General features: G+C 49.9%; 1 protein-coding gene across 1 annotated transcript; it reads left to right on the top strand.

The window, feature by feature from the left end:
* Nucleotides 1–1,834: 1,834 nt before the first annotated feature.
* Nucleotides 1,835–18,587, top strand: SPATC1L (spermatogenesis and centriole associated 1 like). The gene is made up of 5 exons (XM_043473369.1): nucleotides 1,835–2,036; nucleotides 6,609–6,691; nucleotides 8,627–9,170; nucleotides 17,351–17,502; nucleotides 18,051–18,587. The coding sequence occupies exons 1-5, from the start codon at nucleotides 1,835–1,837 to the stop codon at nucleotides 18,375–18,377; spliced, it is 1,308 nt and encodes a 435-aa protein (XP_043329304.1). The 3' UTR covers nucleotides 18,378–18,587.
* Nucleotides 18,588–18,602: the final 15 nt, after the last annotated feature.

Raw genomic sequence — 18,602 nt, 5'->3', positions numbered from 1 at the left:
AAAACCCACTGGCACTGTTGCTGGACTTTTACATTTGGCTTTTCTGCCTTGGCTGTACCTATTTGTGCTCAGAGGTGTGAGGCTTCAGAGAGGGTAGCAAGGAAATACGAACTGTGTGATGCCTGTATTCCACCATGTAGGTGTGGAATACACTGTGGAATACACTGTCCACAAATGATGTGGACAGATTCCTCAGACGCCACAACTGTTGTCTAGATGGGAATGAGAAGAAGTGGAAACATTAAGTGACTTTATTGATAGTTAAAAAATTATATCAGAAACTTTCCCAGAAGAAAACTCTAGGCTCTCATGGCTTTGCTGGTGAATTTATCAAACATTTAAGAGAGAAATAGCAATCTAACACAGCATACAGAAAAGAGAGGAGGGAACCCTTTGCAACTCATTGTATAAGATCAATACGACCTTGATAGTAAACATGACATCACAAAAAAAGGAGATATAGATCAATTTCCCTCATGAATATAGAAAATACTTAAAATATTAGCAAGCTGAATGTGATGTGTTAGAAGGGAACTGCATCATGACCAGGAAACTGGCAGGCTGTCCCCAGGTCCATGGCTGAGAGGGTTTTCTTGGGGCGGGAAAGAAAATGGCATTTTAAATGTGAGGGGAGGGGCCGGCAGAGTGGAGCTACTCATGCCTCCCTGCCTAATTCTCGAGTCTGATAGGGCACTGCCTCCAGCCTTCCTCAATGGGCGCTGTCCGTGTTTCCACTGTCCCATCTGCTCTGTCTCAGGATGTGAGAGGGACAGTTGGGATTTAGTATCATTTCTCCGCAAGCCCCACTCGGGGCTCTGTCTTCCTGCGGTGACCTTGCACTAAGTTATTAGTCTGGGGGGAGTTGAAGGTGTGTTCTGCTGGAGGGTCCTCCCACCCCACCCCAGCCCTCGCTGCCAGGGGGAGCCCTAGACGTCAGCAGGAGGGGAGAGAGGACTCGATGCTCCTGTTGGGGCTTATGTCCTCAGGAGGAGCAGGCCTGTCTGCTGCCCGTGTGGCCAGGAAACTACTGACTTGGTGTACTTCCCAGGTAGATAGTTGGGGGCGGGGCTCACGGAGGTCACACTGCTTGAGGACTGGAACCTGGGCAGGACTCTGTGTGGGGTTGTCCAGATGGCCCTGTGCCCTGGCCGGGGGTTCTCAGGTCTGATACCAGCCAGTGTCCCAGATGCTCAGTGCTGGCATTCACTGTGGGGATGCGGACGGGCTGCCAGGACCCTGAGGACCAGGGGAGTGCAGTCAGCAGGTGGCCTCTGACCGTCAGCCCCCGAGAGCCCGCCAGAGCTCCATGGGCTGTGGGGGCCGTTGACGGGCACTCCCAGGCCTGTCTCCCTTGTGCCCACGGCCTCCTCTTCCTCAGGCGTGCATTCTGGGGGTACGTCATCCATGTCTGCAGGTCAGACAGCCCCAGCTCCAGGCCGGCCTGCCTGCCTCCAGGACCCTGCAGGTGACCTGCAGTTGAGGGGTGGGGGGCAGGGGAAGGGGGTTCCTTGAGTCACTCAATGAAGGCAGAGCTCCCCTCCCCCAGGCCTGTGGATACTCCTGTAGCCCATATTTCTGGCTGTTCCTGGAACCTGCTGGAACATTCCAGCCTCGGCCTCGGGCCTGTGCTGAAGCCCACCCCTTGAGGCGCTCCATCCCCACCTCCTGTCCCCACCTCTCTGCTCACCGTGGCCGAGACGCTGCCGCTTTAAGGGCGACATCATAAGGCTGCGGAAGGCCGTGGAACTCGGGGCTCCTGGCGTTTCTGGAGCACCCGCGGGCTCTGATTTTCCATCTCCATGGAGCCGCGGGCCCACATGTGACAGGACTGGCCATGGCTGAGGGCAGCGAGCTGATGAACAGGCTCATGAGCGAGAACGCCGACCTCAAGAAGCAGGTGCGTCTCATGAAGGAGAACCAGATGCTGAAGCGGCTGCTGAGCGAGAGCTGCCAGGAGAGCTGTGGGCGCGGGGGCCGTGACTTCCTCTTCCCCAAGGTGCCTGCCTACCCCGAGGCCTGCTCCCCGGGGAGCACAGGTGAGCCGGGGCTGGGAGGTGGGTGGGCAGGTGGGTGACCCGCTTGGGCTAGTGGGGCTCCGTCCACGGTGGCCGCCGAGGTGCTGCCACAGAGGCTTAAAGCAGGTCCACTGAGGCCAGCCCAGGGGACGGTGGGGCCAGGCCGTGTGTGACTCTGCTCTCCTGGGGGCTGGCCAGCTGGGCATGCCCAGCCCTCGGCCAGGGCAGCTGTGCCCACACACTGGCCGACGGCTGTGCCCGGAGAGGGAAGGACCCTGCCTAGGAGAGAGACCTGTGGGTCACAGACAGGAAGTAAGCGTGGAGCGGTCACCCAGCTCACCCCATGGGAGCCCCATCAGAGGCCGAGACACTTTCTATGAAGGTAGTTGGCTCTGCTTGAAAGTTTTTGTATGTGGGAAGTGTGACTTAGGGTGTAGTTGGCGATGTGACCTTGGTCTGAGTGGCTGGGATATGGACCATGGGCCCTGTGACCAGGTGAGCTCTGTGTTCCTGGAGGTGATGATCACTCACTGCCCAGCAGAGCGGGTGGAGCAGAGCACCCCAGCCCTCGCCCTGGCATTGCCCATGCCCACCCCTGGCAATGCCTGCGCCCGCAGACCAGCTGTCTTCTCAGGATAAGTTGTTCACCTGGAGTGAGATGTTTTCCTCGGTTGAAGCTTCTTTCAGAGCTACTGCTGGTTCCCAGTGGGATGCTCGGCTTCTCTGGGACCCGCTCTGGATGTGATCACCTCCTGAATGTTGGGTGTGGTCACCTCCTGCCCTGAGCAAGCAGACCCTGTGAGCAAGCATGTCCTGGCGTGCGACGGTCCCTCATGGCATCTCCACACCTGCAGCCTCAGGGTGGGCCTTGAGGAAGGAGCTCAGACAAGCAGGGTCCTATTGATGGGGGGCGGTATGGCAGGTAGAAGGGGGAGCAGCTGGAGGAGCCTGGGGCCCTGTCCTCAGCTCTGCCCGTGGCCAAGACACACAATGTCCCTGGGTGACCGTGGGTAGAGGGGGCCCTGTCTCTCGGTGCTGTGTTCCTGACATGACGCCCTGCAGAGGGTCTGTGCCACCTCCTCAGCCTACGAGGAATGCCTGCTAGGCAGTGGCTGCCTGAAGCACTTATCCCCAAGGCCTTGTCTGCGCTGTGACCACTGCCAACAATCACGTGCTTCGGTCTGCTCTGTGGCCCTTTGTCCTAAGAATTGAGCTTTGCTGAAGCGCAAGCTGGAATCAAGATTGCTGGGAGAAATATCAAAAACCTCAGATATGGAGATGACACCACCCTTATGGCAGAAAGTGAAGAAGAACTAAAGAGCCTCTTGATGAAAGTGAAACAGGAGAGTGAAAAAGTTGGCTTAGAACTCAGCATTCAGAAAACTAAGATCATGGCATCTGGTCCCATCACTTCATGGCAAATAGGTGGGGAAACAGTGCAAAAGTGGCAGATTTTATTTTTTGGGGCTCCAAAATCACTGCAGATGGTGATTGCAGCCATGAAATTAAAAGACGCTTACTTCTTGGAAGAAACCTATGACCAACCTAGATAGCATATTAAAAAGCAGAGAGATTACTTTGCCACCAAAGGTCCATCTAGTCAAAGCTACGGTTTTTTCAGTAATCATGTATGGATGTGAGAGTTGGACTATAAAGAAAGCTGAGTGCCAAAAAATTGATGCTTTTGAACTATGGTTTTGGAGAAGACCCTTGAGAGTCCCTTGGACTGCAAGGAGATCCAACCAGTCCATCCTAAAGGAAATCAGTCGTGAATATTCATTGGAAGGACTGATGCTAAAGCTGAAGCTCCAATACTTTGGCCACCTAATGTGAAGAACTGACTCATTTGAAAAGACCTTGATGCTGGGAAAGATTGAAGGCGGGAGAAGAAGGGGATGACAAAGGATGAGATAGTTGGATGGCATCACTGACTCAATGGACATGAGTTTGAGTAAACTCTGGGAGTTGGTGATGGACAGGGAGGCCTGGCGTGCTGCAGTCCATGGGGTCGCAAGGAGCTGGACAGGACTGAGTGTCTGAACTGAACCCTCAGGGCACAGAGCTGTCTGTGTGATCGGCGGACTGGCCAGGCTGGAAAGTGGGCTTCAGGTGAGGTGCAGGCCCTTGCTCAGGCCGCGCTATTCCCTGTCAGGGTACTGTCAAGCTGTCTCTGGGGCATGGCCAGCATCCCACCCATGGGCAAGCTCAGATCCTCCTGGATGCGAGTCTTAGGAGGAGCCCCAGCCCCTGGCCAGCCCGAGGCCTCGAGCCTTCCAAAGAAAGGCCTTGGAGCCCCTGTTGCAGGGTGTGGGCTGATGGGCCCCCACCATCCTCAGAGCCACCTCTGTCCCCAGAGTGCAACCTTGGCCTTGGGGCTGGATTTGGAGAATCGGCAGGAGTTCCCCAGCGGAGCTCGAGGTTTCAGACGGACGGGAACTGCACACAGCAGAGGCTCAGGGTTTGCTTTAGAAACCGGATGTGGTTTATTTATTTATTTATTTTGGCTGCAGGCTTCTCACTGCAGTGGCTTCTGTTGTTGTGGGGCACAGGGTCTGGGTACACGGGCTCAGTGACTCTTGGGCTCTAGAGCACAGGCTTCAGTAATTGTGGTGCACGAGCGTAGTTGCTCCGTGGCACGTGGGATCTTTCTGGACCAGGGATGGAACTTCTGTCCCTGCATTGGCACTCGGATTCTCTACCACCAAGCCACCAGGGAAGTTGCACAGGATGAGCTTTAAAAATGTGTTGTTCTCACTAAGCAAGATCACTTGGGGTGAGCGAGACTATTGCAGGCTCCTGGCCCCACTCCCAGCGGCAGCCGCTGTCCACGTCGACTCTGGCTTCTCTCTGAAGTTTTGGTGGCTGTTTGCATGTGTATCCCAGGATCCTCAGTTTGTGTAGACAGGGTGGAGCCGTTCTACACTGACTCCCCAGCCGTCCGTCTCCCGTCCTTGACCATCGACCATCTCCTGGAGGGCTTGCTCATTGTTCCCTGCGGGTTCACCACCAGCCCTTAAGTCTGGTACCCATGACAGGAGTGCTCCTCCATCTCCCAGCAGCCACGGGGGCTTCACAGGTACCCCTGTGGCCTGCTGACGGGGGGCTGTCCAGGAATCCTTGGGTCAAAGGCCACGTGCAGCTGAAGTGCTGACATAGACCCTGGGACCCTCTCCAAAGGGCTGCGGCCTCTCCACCTGCGCCTTTCCCACAGCTGGTGTCACCGTGGGAGGGAGCCAGGCCCCGCCAGCATCTTCTGGGGCCACGTGTTCTGAGGGACAGGGTGGGGTGGGGCGCCTTGGCCTTCCCGGGCCCTCCCCTCCCAGGCCAGTTTCCTTCAGATCACCCTGGTGCCTGAGCCCCTGGCATCTCGGAGCCTCCATTGTTGCCTGGACTCCTTGTCCTGCGTGGAGTGTCCAGAGATTTTAAGTAGTTTCTGAGTGTTCTCTCTGCCTCTTGCCTTTACCATCACGATACAGCTGCTTTTGTATTGTTATAAATACATTCTAAATAGCTGTGTAATATTCCAGAATCAGATGAACCAGAATTTAATGAACTCTCCTTATGTTTGAAATGACAGTTCTTTTCTCTTACCCTGAAGTTAGTGTTAGTTGCTCAGTTGCGTCTGACTCTTGTGACCCCTTGGAGCATAACCTGCAAGGCTCCTCTCTCCATGGAATTTTCCAGGCAAGAATACTGGAGTGGGTTGTCATTTCCTTCTCCAACCCTGAAGTAAATACCACAGCAAAAGCATTTTATATTCAGAGTTATTTTCTTAGGGTATGTTTCCCTAAAGGTAGAATCACTGGCTCGGAAGGCAGGGTAATTATTTTCACATCTCTTTTTCTTATATTTGCCCAGTGGGTGAGAGCATCCCCTGCAGCTCTATTAAGCTGCTCTGACTCTGTTTCTTTAAGTCTCTTTAGCCATTTCTCACATAAATCTTTCACATTAATTGGTTTATTCCTGGAGCACTTTATGTTACTTATTGCAATCATGGATGGGATTTCTTTTTCCACTGTGTTTTCAGTTATCTGTGTTTTAAAAATCTGTTGATTTATAAATATTTAGCGTATATCCAGGCCCCTTATCATATTTTGCTTACTTTATATTTTTATTTTTACTTTTGGCCACCAGGCATGCTAGTTCTTAGTTCCCCGACCGGGGGTTGAACCCAGGCCCTGGGCAGTGAGAGCGTGGAGCCCTAACCACTAGACCACCAGGGAATTCACTATCCCCTCCCTCCCTGAGCTATTTTGTTCTGCTAAGTTTTCCAGTTCTTTCTCCCATGTTTTCTGAGTTCTGTAGCTGCTGTTTACAGACTTTAAAATGGGGTTGGCAGCTCAGATGGGCTTCCCTGGTGGCTCAGTGGTAAAGAATCCACCTGCCAAGCTGGAGACAAGGGCCCAATCCCTGGTTCAGGAAGATCCCCTGGAGAAGGGAATGGCAACCCACTCCAATATTCTTGCCTGGAGAATTCCCACGGAGAGAGGAGCCTGGTGGGCTACAGCCCATGGGGTCGCAAAGAGTTGGACACATCTTAGCAACTGAACAACAACGGCAGCTCATACGCTCATTTCTGTCTTTCTTCCTCAGGAATCCCAGGACTTTTGGCCTTGACAGGCTCCCCGCTCATCCTTCTGGTGGGTGGTCAGCAGTGGACAGCCCTGTCTGTCCAGGTATCGGGGGTGGGGGTGTAGACTGGGTGCTGGGGAAAAGCCTTCTAGTCCTTATTTTTAAAGAGCAACAACAACAACAAAATTGAAGAAGGGCTAATTTTGTTAAGATTTTATGACCTCACTTCTGTAGTGGCCGAAGTGCGTTCGGCTGCGTCCCCACTGGCCTGTGGGGTCTTGTTCCGCTGTATTGTTAAGAGACTCCTGGTTCTAGGCCTGAGCTGTTTGCTGTGGCATCTGTTTGGCTGGGGCTTCACTCAGGATCTCTGGACTCTGTTTTCTCTGATTCCTATGTGAATCTGGGCTGCGGTTTTCTTTCTGTCGGTTGTCTTTTCAGGGATTTGATATCAGAGTTGTGACAATTTATAAGCTTAATAATCAAGCATTGTTTAATTTTTTCAGTGTTCTAGCCTTATTCATATGATGTAGGGGTTGTGAATTGTTTGGGGACGTGAAAGAACTCATCCACCAACCACCCAGGCCTTCAGCCCTTTGCCCATAATTCTATAACTTCTAGGTTTTTCTTTTTTGCTTATTCATCTGTGCAGGTTTTCTACTTCTTATTGAGTCATTGAAAATAGCTTCCCAAATGATCTCTCCTTTATTAAAGTTTTCAATTAATATTTAATTGGATATTATCTTTTATAAATTTAAACATTATCTTCCTGGTCATTCTTATCTGGCTTTTCTCATTTTCAATTTTATTCTTTTGTTTTCTGTTTCTCTAAAGTAGCTTTCCACAGTTTCACTATCTTATTGGACTTTTTGTAGAACTGTTTCAAGTTTATTTCTGCTGCCATTTTTATTATTCTCTAACTTTTGCTTTCTTCAAGAGTTCATTCCTATATGAATGTTTAATTTTTTGATGATGTTTTAGAAGTAATTAAAGGATTTAAGTTGCTAATTTCACTTTAGATACAGTTTTAAATGTATTGATGTCAATATACCTAGTGTTCTGATTTTCATTATTTCTCAATAATCATTTTTCCTATTTTTATTTTCTCCTTGATCTGATCATTACTGAAGATAATTTTTTTTCTAATATGTATATATTTTTTGGTCTTGTGGCACTTGGGCTTTCTAGTTGTGGGGTGGACTGAGTTGTTCTGCAGTATGTGGGATCTTAGTTCGCTGACTAGGGATTGAACCCACAACCCTTGCATTGCAAGGTGAGTTCTTAACCACTGGACCACTGGGGAAGTCCTGAGAATGCTTTTAATTTTGAGGAGATGGGGTTTTCTATTGACTCTGATTCATTTATAGTTTTATTATAATGTGGCTTGAAGGTTTTGACTGAGGATTAAAAAAATTGTTTCATGTTTAATACAACTTTATTAAGGCTTGGGAATAACAGAAAGGAATTTCAATTCACTAAATAGAAACTAAAAGTGAAGTGCAAACACTCCTGACCACACAACAATCCCTTTAAAATTAGGTCACAGATATGGCTCTTCCCCAAGCCCACGAGTAGAGTTTTCCCGGCCCCTGCCCATGGCTGGGATGGCTCATCTCCCCTGGGAATATGTGAGTCCTGAGCAAAGGGGACCAGGCTCCTGGGACTGAGCTAGAGGAAGGACAAGCACCGGGGGCCCTTGCTGTCTCACCGCTGTGACTTCCTGACAGTTCCTGGACCATATGTCTGGCAGGGGACACACATGAGGGATGCTGATCACCGCTCTGCTTTTACAAGGAATACTGGCAACAGTGCCATGTGCATCAGGGCGGGTGGATGAAAAAAATCCATGTGTGTGTGTGCATGTATGTGCAGATGTGTGCCCATGTATGCATGTGTGCCAGGAGATGGTTAAGTGAACCATAGAGCTACCCAATGACACACTCATCATGGATAAATCTCAAAAAAAGAAGTTTCATAATAAAAGGTGCTGGATGATACTATTTATGTAAAATTTAAGATGCACATATAAGTCACTGTCATAGTGTGTGGACACATTGTGTTGGAGGCCACATGCGTGCTGTGCCTCTGGACCTGGAGCTGCTCGTGTCCTGGGATCCATCTCCTCCTCCAGAGGGGAAGTGGGGACAGGTGTCAGAGCTGGGAGCAGGGTCTCTGCAAGACGCGGGTGCTCCAGGAGCCTCCGCCTCACAGCTTCTTCCTCCCTCCCTGCCCCAGTTCCAGACTTTGGAAGGTTCGCCAGCGGCCCTGATGCACCCTCCCAGCTGCAGGGGTCCTCCCTGGAAGACCTGCTGTGCTCACACGCCCCCGTCTCCAGTGAGGATGATGCCTCCCCGGGCTGTGTGACTTCCTCACAGGTGCCCTTCAAGGCTTTCCTCAGCTCCCCGGAACTGCATGTCCCCCGAGGCTCCGACCGAAAGCTGTCCCCACTTCTGAGCCCCTTGCAGGACCCACTGGTGGAGAAGACCCTGCTGGAGACCCGGGATGTGGGCCGGCCCAAAAAGGTGTGCTTCTCAGAGAGCAGCCTGCCCTCCGGGGACCGAACCAGGAGGAGCTACTACCTGAATGGTGAGGAGGGTGAGGAGCAGGCAGGAGTGGGGGGTTGGCCACTGGGGAGGGTGGTCATGGCCCAGCTTCTGCATCTAGCCAGCAGCAGCAGGAGGAGAGTGTGCCCATGCTCCTGGGGTCCGGGGCCCTGTCTGTACACATCTTTTGACCATTTAAATAAGTGAGTAGCTTATCTTCTTATGATTTGAGTTGTGTATTCTGGATACCAGACTTTTTTGGTACATGTTTTGCAGATATGATCCATGAAGGGGGAGGGGGTGTCCTTCCCTCCTCCAGTGGACTACATTCTGTCAGAACTTTTCACTATGACCCACCCATCTTGGGTGGCCCTGCAAGGCATGGCTCATAGCTTCATTAAGTTATGCAGGCCTCTTTGCCATGACAAGGCTGCAATTCTGCTTCATTGACTACACTAAAGCCTTTAACTATGTGGATCACAATAAACTGTGGAAAATTCTGGAAAGTAAACTGTGGAGATGGGAATACCAGACCACCTTACCTGTTTCCTGAGAAACCTGTATGCAGGACAAGAAGCAACAGATAGAACTGGATGTGGAACAACTGACTGGTTCAAAATTGGGAAAGGACTGTGTCAAGGCTGTATATTGTCACCCTGCTTATTTAACCTGTATGCAGAGTTCAGTTCAGCTCAGTTGCTCAGTCATGTCCAACTCTTTGGGACCCATGGACTGCAGCATGCCAGGCTTCCCCGTCCATCGCCAGTTCCTGGGGCTTGCTCAAACTCATGTCAATTGAGTCAGTAATGCCATCCAACTATCTCATCCTCTGTCATCCCCTTCTCCTCCTGCCTTCAATCTTTCCCAGCATCAGGGTCTTTTCAAATGAGTCAGTTCTTCTCATCAAGTGGCCAAGTTATTTCTCATTAAGTGGAGCTTCAGCTTCAGCATCAGTCCTTCCAATGAATATTCAGGACTGATTTCCTTTAAGATTGAATGGTTTGATCTCTTTGTAGTCCAAGGGATGCTCAAGAATCTTCTCCAACACCACAGTTCAAAAGCATTAATTTTTCAGTGCTCAGCTTTCTTTATGGTTCAGCTCTCACATCCATACATGACTACTGGAAAAACCATAGCTTTGACTAGACAGGTCTTTGTCAGCAAAGTAATGTCTCTGCTTTTTAATATGCTGTCTAGGTTGGTCATAGCTTTTCTTCCAAGGAGCAAGTGTCTTTTAATTCCATGGCTGCAGTCACCATCTGCAGTGATTTTGGAGCCCAAGAAAACAAAGTCTCTCCATTTGTTTGGAAAACAATCTCTCCATTGTTTCCATTGTGTCCCATCTATTTGCCATGAAGCGATGGGATTGAATGCCATGATGTTCGTTTTTTGAATGTTGAATTTTAAGCCAGATTTTTCACTCTCCTCTTTCACTTTCATCAAGAGGCTCTTCAGTTCCTCTTTGCTTTTTGCCATAAAGGTGGTGTCATCTGCATATGTGAGGTTATTGATATTTCTCCCGGCAATCTTGATTCCAGCTTGTGCTTCATCCAGCCCAGCATTTCACATGATGTACTCTGCATATGAGTTAAATAAGCAGGGTGACAATATACAGCCTGGACGTACTCCTTTTCCTATTTGGAACCAGTCCGTTGTTCCATGTCTGGTTCTACATGCAGAGTACATCATATGAAATGCTGGGCAGGATAAATCACAAACTGGAATCAAGATTGCCGCGAGAAATATCTCCAGGAGTTTGCTCAAATTCTTGTCCATTGTGTTGGTGATGCTATCTAACCACCTCATACTGCCCCCTTTTCCTTTTGCCTTCAATGTTTCCCCACATCAATGTCTTTTCCAATGAGTCAGCTCCGTGCATCAGGTTACCAGAGTTTTGGAGCTTCAGTGTCAACATCAGTCCTTCCAATGAATACTCCGGGTTGATTTCCTTTAGGATTGACTGGTTTGATCTCCTTGCCATCCAAGGGACTCTCAAGAGTCTTCTCCAGCACCACAGTTCAAAAGCATCAATTCTTGGGCTTTCAGCCTTCTTTATGGTCCAACTCTCACATCCATACATGAATACTGGAAAAACCATAACTTTGATCATATGGACCTTTGTTGACAAAGTGATATCTCTGCTTTTTAATATGCTGTCTAGGTTTGTCATAGCTTTTCTTCCAAGGAGTAAGCTTCTTTTTGTTTTTTGGCTGCAGTCAGTGTCTGCAGTGATTTTGGAGCCCAAGAAAAGAAAATCTGTCACTGCTTTCAATTTTTCCCTTCTATTTGCTATGCTCAAAATCCCTCAAGCTAGGCTTCAGCAGTATGTGAACCATGGACTTCTAGAAGTACAAGCTGGATTTAGAAAAGGCAGAGAAACCAGAGATCAAATTGCCAACATCTGTTGGATCATGGAAAAAGCAAGGGAATTCCAGAAAAACGTCTACTTCTGCAAAATTATCATCTTTGTTGTGGTGATCTTTGTTCAGTGGTCTTTCATGTTACTATTGTAATTGCTTTGGGACACCAAGGACTACGCCCATGCAAGACAGAAAACTTAATGCGTAAGTGTTTTGGGTGTTCTGACTGTTCCACTGACCAGCCCTCCTCCACCCCTCTCCCTCTGCTGGGGCCTCCCTTGTCTCTGAAACACAACAGTATTGAAATTAGGTCAGTTAATAACCCTCCAGTGGCCTCTAAGTGTTCAAGTGATAGGAAGAGTTACACATCTCTCACTTTAAATCAAAACGTAGAAATGATTAAGCTCAGTGAGGAAGGCATGTCGAAAGCCAAGGTGGGTTGAAAGCCGGGCCTGTTGTGCCAAACAGTCAAGCTGTGAATGCAAAGGAAAGTTCTTGAAGGAAATGAAAAGTGCTACAGTGAGCAAATGATAAGGAAGCACAACAGCTTCATTGCAGATATAAAGAAAGTTTTAGTGGTCTGGGTAGAAGATCAAACCAGCCATGCCATTCCCTTAAGGCAAAGCCTCCTCCAGAGCAAGACCCCAACCCTCTTCAGCTCTGTGAAGGCTGAGAGAGCTACAGAAACTGCAGAGGAGAAGTTTGAAGCCAGCAGAGGTTGGTTCATGAGGTTTAAGGAGAGAAGCCATTTTATAACATCAAAATGCAAAGCGAAGCATCAAGGGCTGGTGTAGAAGCTACAGCAGGTTGTCCAGAAGATCCAGCTCAGATAATTCTGCTACATCTACTCTGCGTGTGTTCTGTAAATGGACAACAAAGCCTGGATGACAGCATATCTATTTGCAAAATGGTTCACTGAATATTTTAATCCCACTATTGAGACCTACTGCTCAGGAAAAAGATACCTTTCAAAATATTCCTGCTCATCGATGATGCACCTAGTCACCCAAGGTCTCTGATGCAGATGGACAAGGAGATTAAAGTTGTTTACATGCTGCTAAGGCACATCCATTCTGCCCATGTATCAAGGAGCAAATTTGACTTTCAAGTCTTATTATTGAAGAAATATACTTCATAGGGGCTTCCCTGGTGACTCAGACGGTAAAGAATCTGCCTGCAATGTGGAATACCTGGGTTCCATCCCTGGGTTGGGAAGATGCCCTGGAGGGGGACATGGCACCCACTCCAGTATTCTTGCCTGGAGAATTCCATGGACAGAGAAGCCTGGCAGGCAACAATCCATGGGTCACAAAGAGCAGGACACGACTAAGCCATTGACCACAGCACAGCACAGCACACACTTCATAAGGCCATAGCTGCCATAGATAGCGGTTCCTCTGAGGGCTCTGAAACTTTCTGGAAAAGATTCACCATTCTAGATGCCACTAAGATCATTCATGATTCATGGGAAGAGGTCAGAATATGGACATTAACAGGAGTCTGGAAGAAGTTGATTCCAGCCCTCATGGATGACTTGAAGGGATTCAAGACTGCACTGGAGGGTGTAGCTGCAGATGTGGCGGGAACAGCATGAGAACTGTCATTAGAAGAGGAGCCGGAGATGTGACTGAACTGCTGCAGTTGCAGATAAAGCCTTCACACAGGAAGAGTTGCTTCCTATGTGTGAGCTAAGAAAGTGGTTTCTTGAGGTGGAATCTACTCCTGGTGAAGATGCTGAAACAACAACAAAGATTTAGAACAGTACGCAAACTTAGTTGAGAAAGCAGTGGTAGGGTTTGAGAGGGTTAACTTTAATTTTGAAAGAAGTTCTATTGTGGGTAAAATGCTCTGAAATAGCATTTCATGCTACAGAGAAATTATTCCTGAAAAGAAGAGTCAATCAATATGGCAAACATCATTGTCACCTTTTTAAAGAAATTGCCACACGAACCCCAACTTTCATCAACCACTGTCTGACCAGTCAGAATCTGTCAACACTGAGGCAGGACCCTCCACCAGCAAAAAGGTTATGTCTCACTGAAGGCTTAGAGGATGGTTAACATTTTTTAGCAATAAAGTATTTAAAAGTTAAGGCATGTACATTTTTTTAGACATAATGTTATTGCACATTATAGACTACACTGCAGTGTAAACCTAACTTTCATGTGCACTGAGAAACTGAACAATTCACGTGACTTGCTTTTTTTTTTTTTTTTTTTTTTTTTTTTTGGTTATCCATTTTTTTTTTTTTTTAATTACACGACTTGCTTTCATGTGGTATCTGCTTTATTGTGGTGGTCTGGAACTGAAACCAGCAATATGTCCAAGGTATGCCTGTATATCTCTCCATTTTTTTAGTTCTTTAAAAATACCTTTCAGTAATATTTTATAGCTTCTATGTACAGATCTTGCACATTTTTGTTGAATTTACCCTTTAGTATTTCATGCTTTTGATGCTATAATGAATAGTACTTTTGATCAATATGCATTTCTGATCATTTCTTTCTAATGTATAATACCACAATTGATTTTGTATATTTATCCCATGATGGTCAACTTGACTGGGCCATTAGGTGCCCAGATATTTGGTCAAACATTATTCAGGGTATGTCTATGAGAATGTTTTTAGATGAGTTTAATATTTAAGTCAATAGACTGAATAAAGCAGACGGGCCTCCTGAATGTGGGTAGGCCTCATACAATCATTTGAAGGCCTGAGTAGGGTAAAAAGGCTGACTCTGTCCCAAGTAAGAGAAAATTCCTCCTGCCTGACTGCCTTTGGATTGCAACTGAAATCTCAGCTCTTCTTGGGTCTCAAGCCTCCAGTCCTTTAAACTGGAGCCACACCATGGGTTCCCTTGTTTCTCAGACTTTGAACTCAGACTGGGACTACATCATCAGCTCTTCTGAGCCTTCAGCTTGCTGACTCACCATCGCAGATCTTGGGATGTGTCAATTTTCATAATTGCGTGAGCCAATTCCTTTTAATAAACACACAGAGACACACACAGACACAGACATACACATATGGTTCTATCTGTAAAATCTATGGTGATACCATCTTTCATTTCTGATAGTGGTAATTTTTATCTTCCTCTTTTTCTGTAATCTGGCTAGGGATTTATCAATCTTGCTAACTTTTTTCTTTGAGGAATAGCTTTTTGGTCAGATCTTCAAGGACCCAGGTTGGACTAGAAATGCTTTCTAGATCCTCTCAGATCTAGAGGTTGCTTGTTCCTTCCACCTAATTTATACTTTAGAGGAGGGGAGGCAGGGAGAAGGACCGACTCTTCATGAGATAAATGTATTAATACAGAAGGGGGGATTGTTTTCTGCTCCTCTGTAGGCCCTGTTTTCCCTAACATGCTTCTGTGCAGTGTATCTGGTTCTCAGTTATAATTCCTGGGTAGCTTCTGCAGTGTTGCCAAGTGATTTTGGAAAGAATGCACTGGAAACTAGGGCTTCCCAGGTGGCTAAGCGGTAAAGAACCTGCCTGCCAATGTAAAAGACATGGGTTTGATCCCTGTGTCGGAAAGATTCCCTGGAGAAGGAAATGGCAACCCACTCCAGTATTCTTGCCTGGGAAATCCCATGGACAGAGGAGCCCTGCGGGCTATGGTCTACGGAGTCACAAACAGTTGGACATGACAGCGACTAAACAACAACACTGAAAACTACAAAACATTGAAAGAAATGAAAGAAGACCTAAATAAATGTAAAAAGTCTTCTGGTCATGGCTTGAAAGACCTAATCTTATCAAGATGGCAAACCTTCCCAAATCAATCTACAAATTCCAATGCAATCCCTATCAAAGTCCCACCTGACTTCTTGGTAGAAATTGACATACTGATCCAATAATTTGTATGGAGATGCATGGGACTCAGAATAAGCAAAACAGTTTTGTAAAGGAGAATAAAGTTGGAGGACTCACACTTCCCAATTTCAAAATTTACTCTAAAGGTACAGTAATCAGCAGTGTGGTACTGGTGTAAGGACAGGCATACAAGTCCATGAAATAGAATCAAGAGTCAGAGATAAACCCATGCATTCCCAAGTCTGATGTCTGGCAAGTGTCCCAAGACAATTCAATGGAGAGAGAAGAGTCTTTTCAACAAATGGTGCTGGGAAAGGGGATCTCCACATGCAAACAGCTGAAGCTGGACTTCATATCACATAGGAAAATTAACTCAAAATGCATCAAAGATTTTTAAAAGAACTAAAAGAGCTAAAACCATAAAACTGTTAGAAGAAAACATAGACATAAACCTTATGACCTTGGATTTGGCCACAGAGTCTCAGCTGTGACAGACCTGGACCGGGCTAAACCTCATCTTCCCTACTCAGCACGTTGCGTTGGCGTGGCTGAGGGAGCAGGAGGACATGGGCCCCCTCGCCTATCCCAGTGCCCACATAGGAGGAGCAGCTAACGACACCTGGCCTTGATAAGCATGTGTTGACTGCCATCCTGTTCCTGCCCAGAGTGACTAGCCAGGGCTCTGGGATGGGTGGCTATGTGGGCAGTCCCAGGGTGGGGCTGAGACACGGAGAGCAGCTGCCCTCAGTCACAGGCACGGTTGGTCCTGCAGTCCAGTGCACACAGCCGCATAAAGCCCTTGTGGAGGTCTTGGAGCAGCCCAGTGACTCCCCGGGCCTCTGAGCCCTCTAGCAGGGTGGGGAGTCAGACCAACCTCTGTATGTGGTGGGGGTCCTGAGCCCTTGGCAGGCACAGGTATCTGTGGGTAACAGGACCTGGGGGCCAGGTCTCCATGGCAGAGCACCCAGCCCATCTGTGCCCTACCTGCCTGTTGGACGGACCCTGTGGGGCTTCACCATCCAACACTCTTGGGAGGGGTTTGGATCACTGTCAGGTTAGAAAGTTGCAGGGCTTTAGAAAAAGCTTTAGAAATGGGCCTGTTATTAAGTGTCTCCTGTGGGGAAGAGCAGAGTTCGGGAAGCATGGGAGCCTGTGCCGAGTGCCTGCTCTCCCCGCAGAGTGCATCCTGGTCACAGAGGGCGCTCCAGGCGCCGTGAAGCGGGCCCTTCCTCACTCCATGGTCCCTCAAAGTCAGGTGCACCTGGTGCTAACAGTCGTCAGCAAGATCTTCAGAGAGCACAGTAGTTTTGAAGGGTAGTGGTGGGATCATGGCTGTCGGGTAGAAGACGTGCTGACATCAGAGGCTGCCGTGGGGAGGGGCAATTTGGAAGCAATTTTGGAGGGGACAGTGGTTGATGTGCTGGGGTGATATTGGGGAAATAATTAGAATCTCCCGCAAACCCAGCAACTCTCATCTTATTATGAAATAAGCATTAGACCAGCCTGCAATACACACAGGCTGCTGAGACAGAGCGTCTCACTGTTTCACATAGCTATGCAGACTGGACCCACACGTGCTACATATGTGTTCTTGAGTTGGACTCTACCCTCAGGTGGGGACATGCGTAGCCATTCCGAGTTCACCTGGTCATGGGGCTGAGAGCTCTGAGAGGGGTCACTCTAGACCAGGTGCTGAGCAGACTTGGTGGTGAAAAGGGGACCAGAAACCAACCCTGGGCTGTGAAACGTCCATCTCAGGGAGCTGAGGCAGGGCCTGGGATCGGGGCTGCCAGGGAGCAGTGGTGAACAGGGAGAAGGGCGCCCCCTCAGGTCACCACCACTGGGCCTTGCAGGAAGGCCTTGTTGGGGTCCCCAGGCTTCACCTCAGACCCACAGTGGCAACAACTGGGTCAGCCCTCTCCCTGAGATGGACCCTGGAGCACAGGCAGGAGGAATGTGGGCAGCCCTGGACACTCTACCCCTTGACCCTCCTACCCTCCCAGATACTGGCTGCCCGTCTCACCAGCCCCACCCAACCCTGCCCCCCAGAGATCCAGAGCTTCACTGGCACCGAGAAGGATGGTCGCATTGTCGGGGAGATTGCCTTCCAGCTGGACCGGCGCATCCTGGCCTATGTCTTCCCAGGGGTGACCCGGCTCTACGGCTTCACTGTGTCCAACATCCCTGAGAAGATCAAACAGGTACGCCTCCCCGGCTGGGGGCCTTCCCCTGGCCTGGTCCCAGACTTGCCCTAGGACCCTCCCAGCCCAGAGTCCCATCCTTGCCTGGGGCCCCTTGTTGCCCAGCTCCCCGCCCCCCCTTCCCCCAAGGTCCCCTGGCCACCAGTCCGCTGTAGTGTCCACACAGCTGTAGGCCTGGGCAAGGCTGAGTGGTGTCTGAGTGGGGAATGGATGAGCTGCTGCCCCACGAGCCCCTTGGCTCCGTTCCGTCTTTCGTAGTCTGGGACAGCCTCAGGAGTGGCTCGGGGCGGGGAGCACTGTGACGCTCCGCCCGGCTGGCAAGGCACTTTTCTGGGCTCTGGGGGTGGAGGTCCCTGCTCTCCTGGCGGTCCCTGTGCGCGGGAGGGAAACCGGGAGCTGGCCCCGGGTGGGGGCTTGCCTCTGGGCCTCAGTGTCCCCACCGACACAGCTGTGCTGGGAGGGCGCGGGGATCTCAGCCCGGGCCTTCGCCTGGCCTCCCGTCCTCCTCGCCTCGCCGGCCAGCCGCCCACTCGCGCCTGTGCCCGCAGACCTCCATCAAGTCCCTGGACGGCTCGGTGGACGAGAAGAAGCTGCGGGAGCTCACGCACCGCTACCTTACGCTGACGGCGCGCCTGGAGAGGCTGGGCTACAACCGCGACGTGCACCCCGTGTTCAGCGAGTTCCTCATCAACACCTACGGCATTCTGAAGCAGCGGCCAGACCTGCGTGCCAACCCGCTGCACAGCAGCCCGGCCGCCCTGCGGAAGCTGGTCATCGACGTCGTGCCCCCCAAGTTTCTGGGCGACTCGCTGCTGCTGCTCAACTGCCTGTGCGAGCTCTCCAAGGAGGACAGCCGCCCGCTCTTCGCCTGGTGAACCCGCGCCCCGCGCCTCCCTGCAATAAACGCGTGTTGCAACCTCGGGCGCCACGCTCCTCCTCGTCCGCTCCCCGGAGAGCGCGCCGAGGGCGCCAGGGCCGGGTGGGCCGCTGCCCGCGCTGTCCCGCCCCCCGGCCGGCGCCCGCCCCGCCGCCCACACCTGCACGGTGAGCCCCAGTCTATTAAAGTCGTCTGTTTGCTGTTCCTCTTTACCGCTGCTCTT

Source organism: Cervus canadensis, chromosome 7, assembly GCF_019320065.1.
Source record: "Cervus canadensis isolate Bull #8, Minnesota chromosome 7, ASM1932006v1, whole genome shotgun sequence".
Classification (NCBI taxonomy): domain Eukaryota; kingdom Metazoa; phylum Chordata; class Mammalia; order Artiodactyla; family Cervidae; genus Cervus; species Cervus canadensis.
This window is presented reverse-complemented; position numbering and strand designations above follow the sequence as displayed.

Excerpts from the sequence above, each read along its gene's own strand:
- SPATC1L (XM_043473369.1), top strand. The coding sequence starts at position 1,835 with ATGGCTGAGGGCAGCGAGCTGATGAACAGGCTCATGAGCGAGAACGCC. Across the intron at positions 6,692-8,626 it reads GGACAGCCCTGTCTGTCCAG|TGTGTGGACACATTGTGTTG; the intron begins GTATCGGGGGTG and ends TCACTGTCATAG. Across the intron at positions 9,171-17,350 it reads GAGGAGCTACTACCTGAATG|AGATCCAGAGCTTCACTGGC; the intron begins GTGAGGAGGGTG and ends CCTGCCCCCCAG.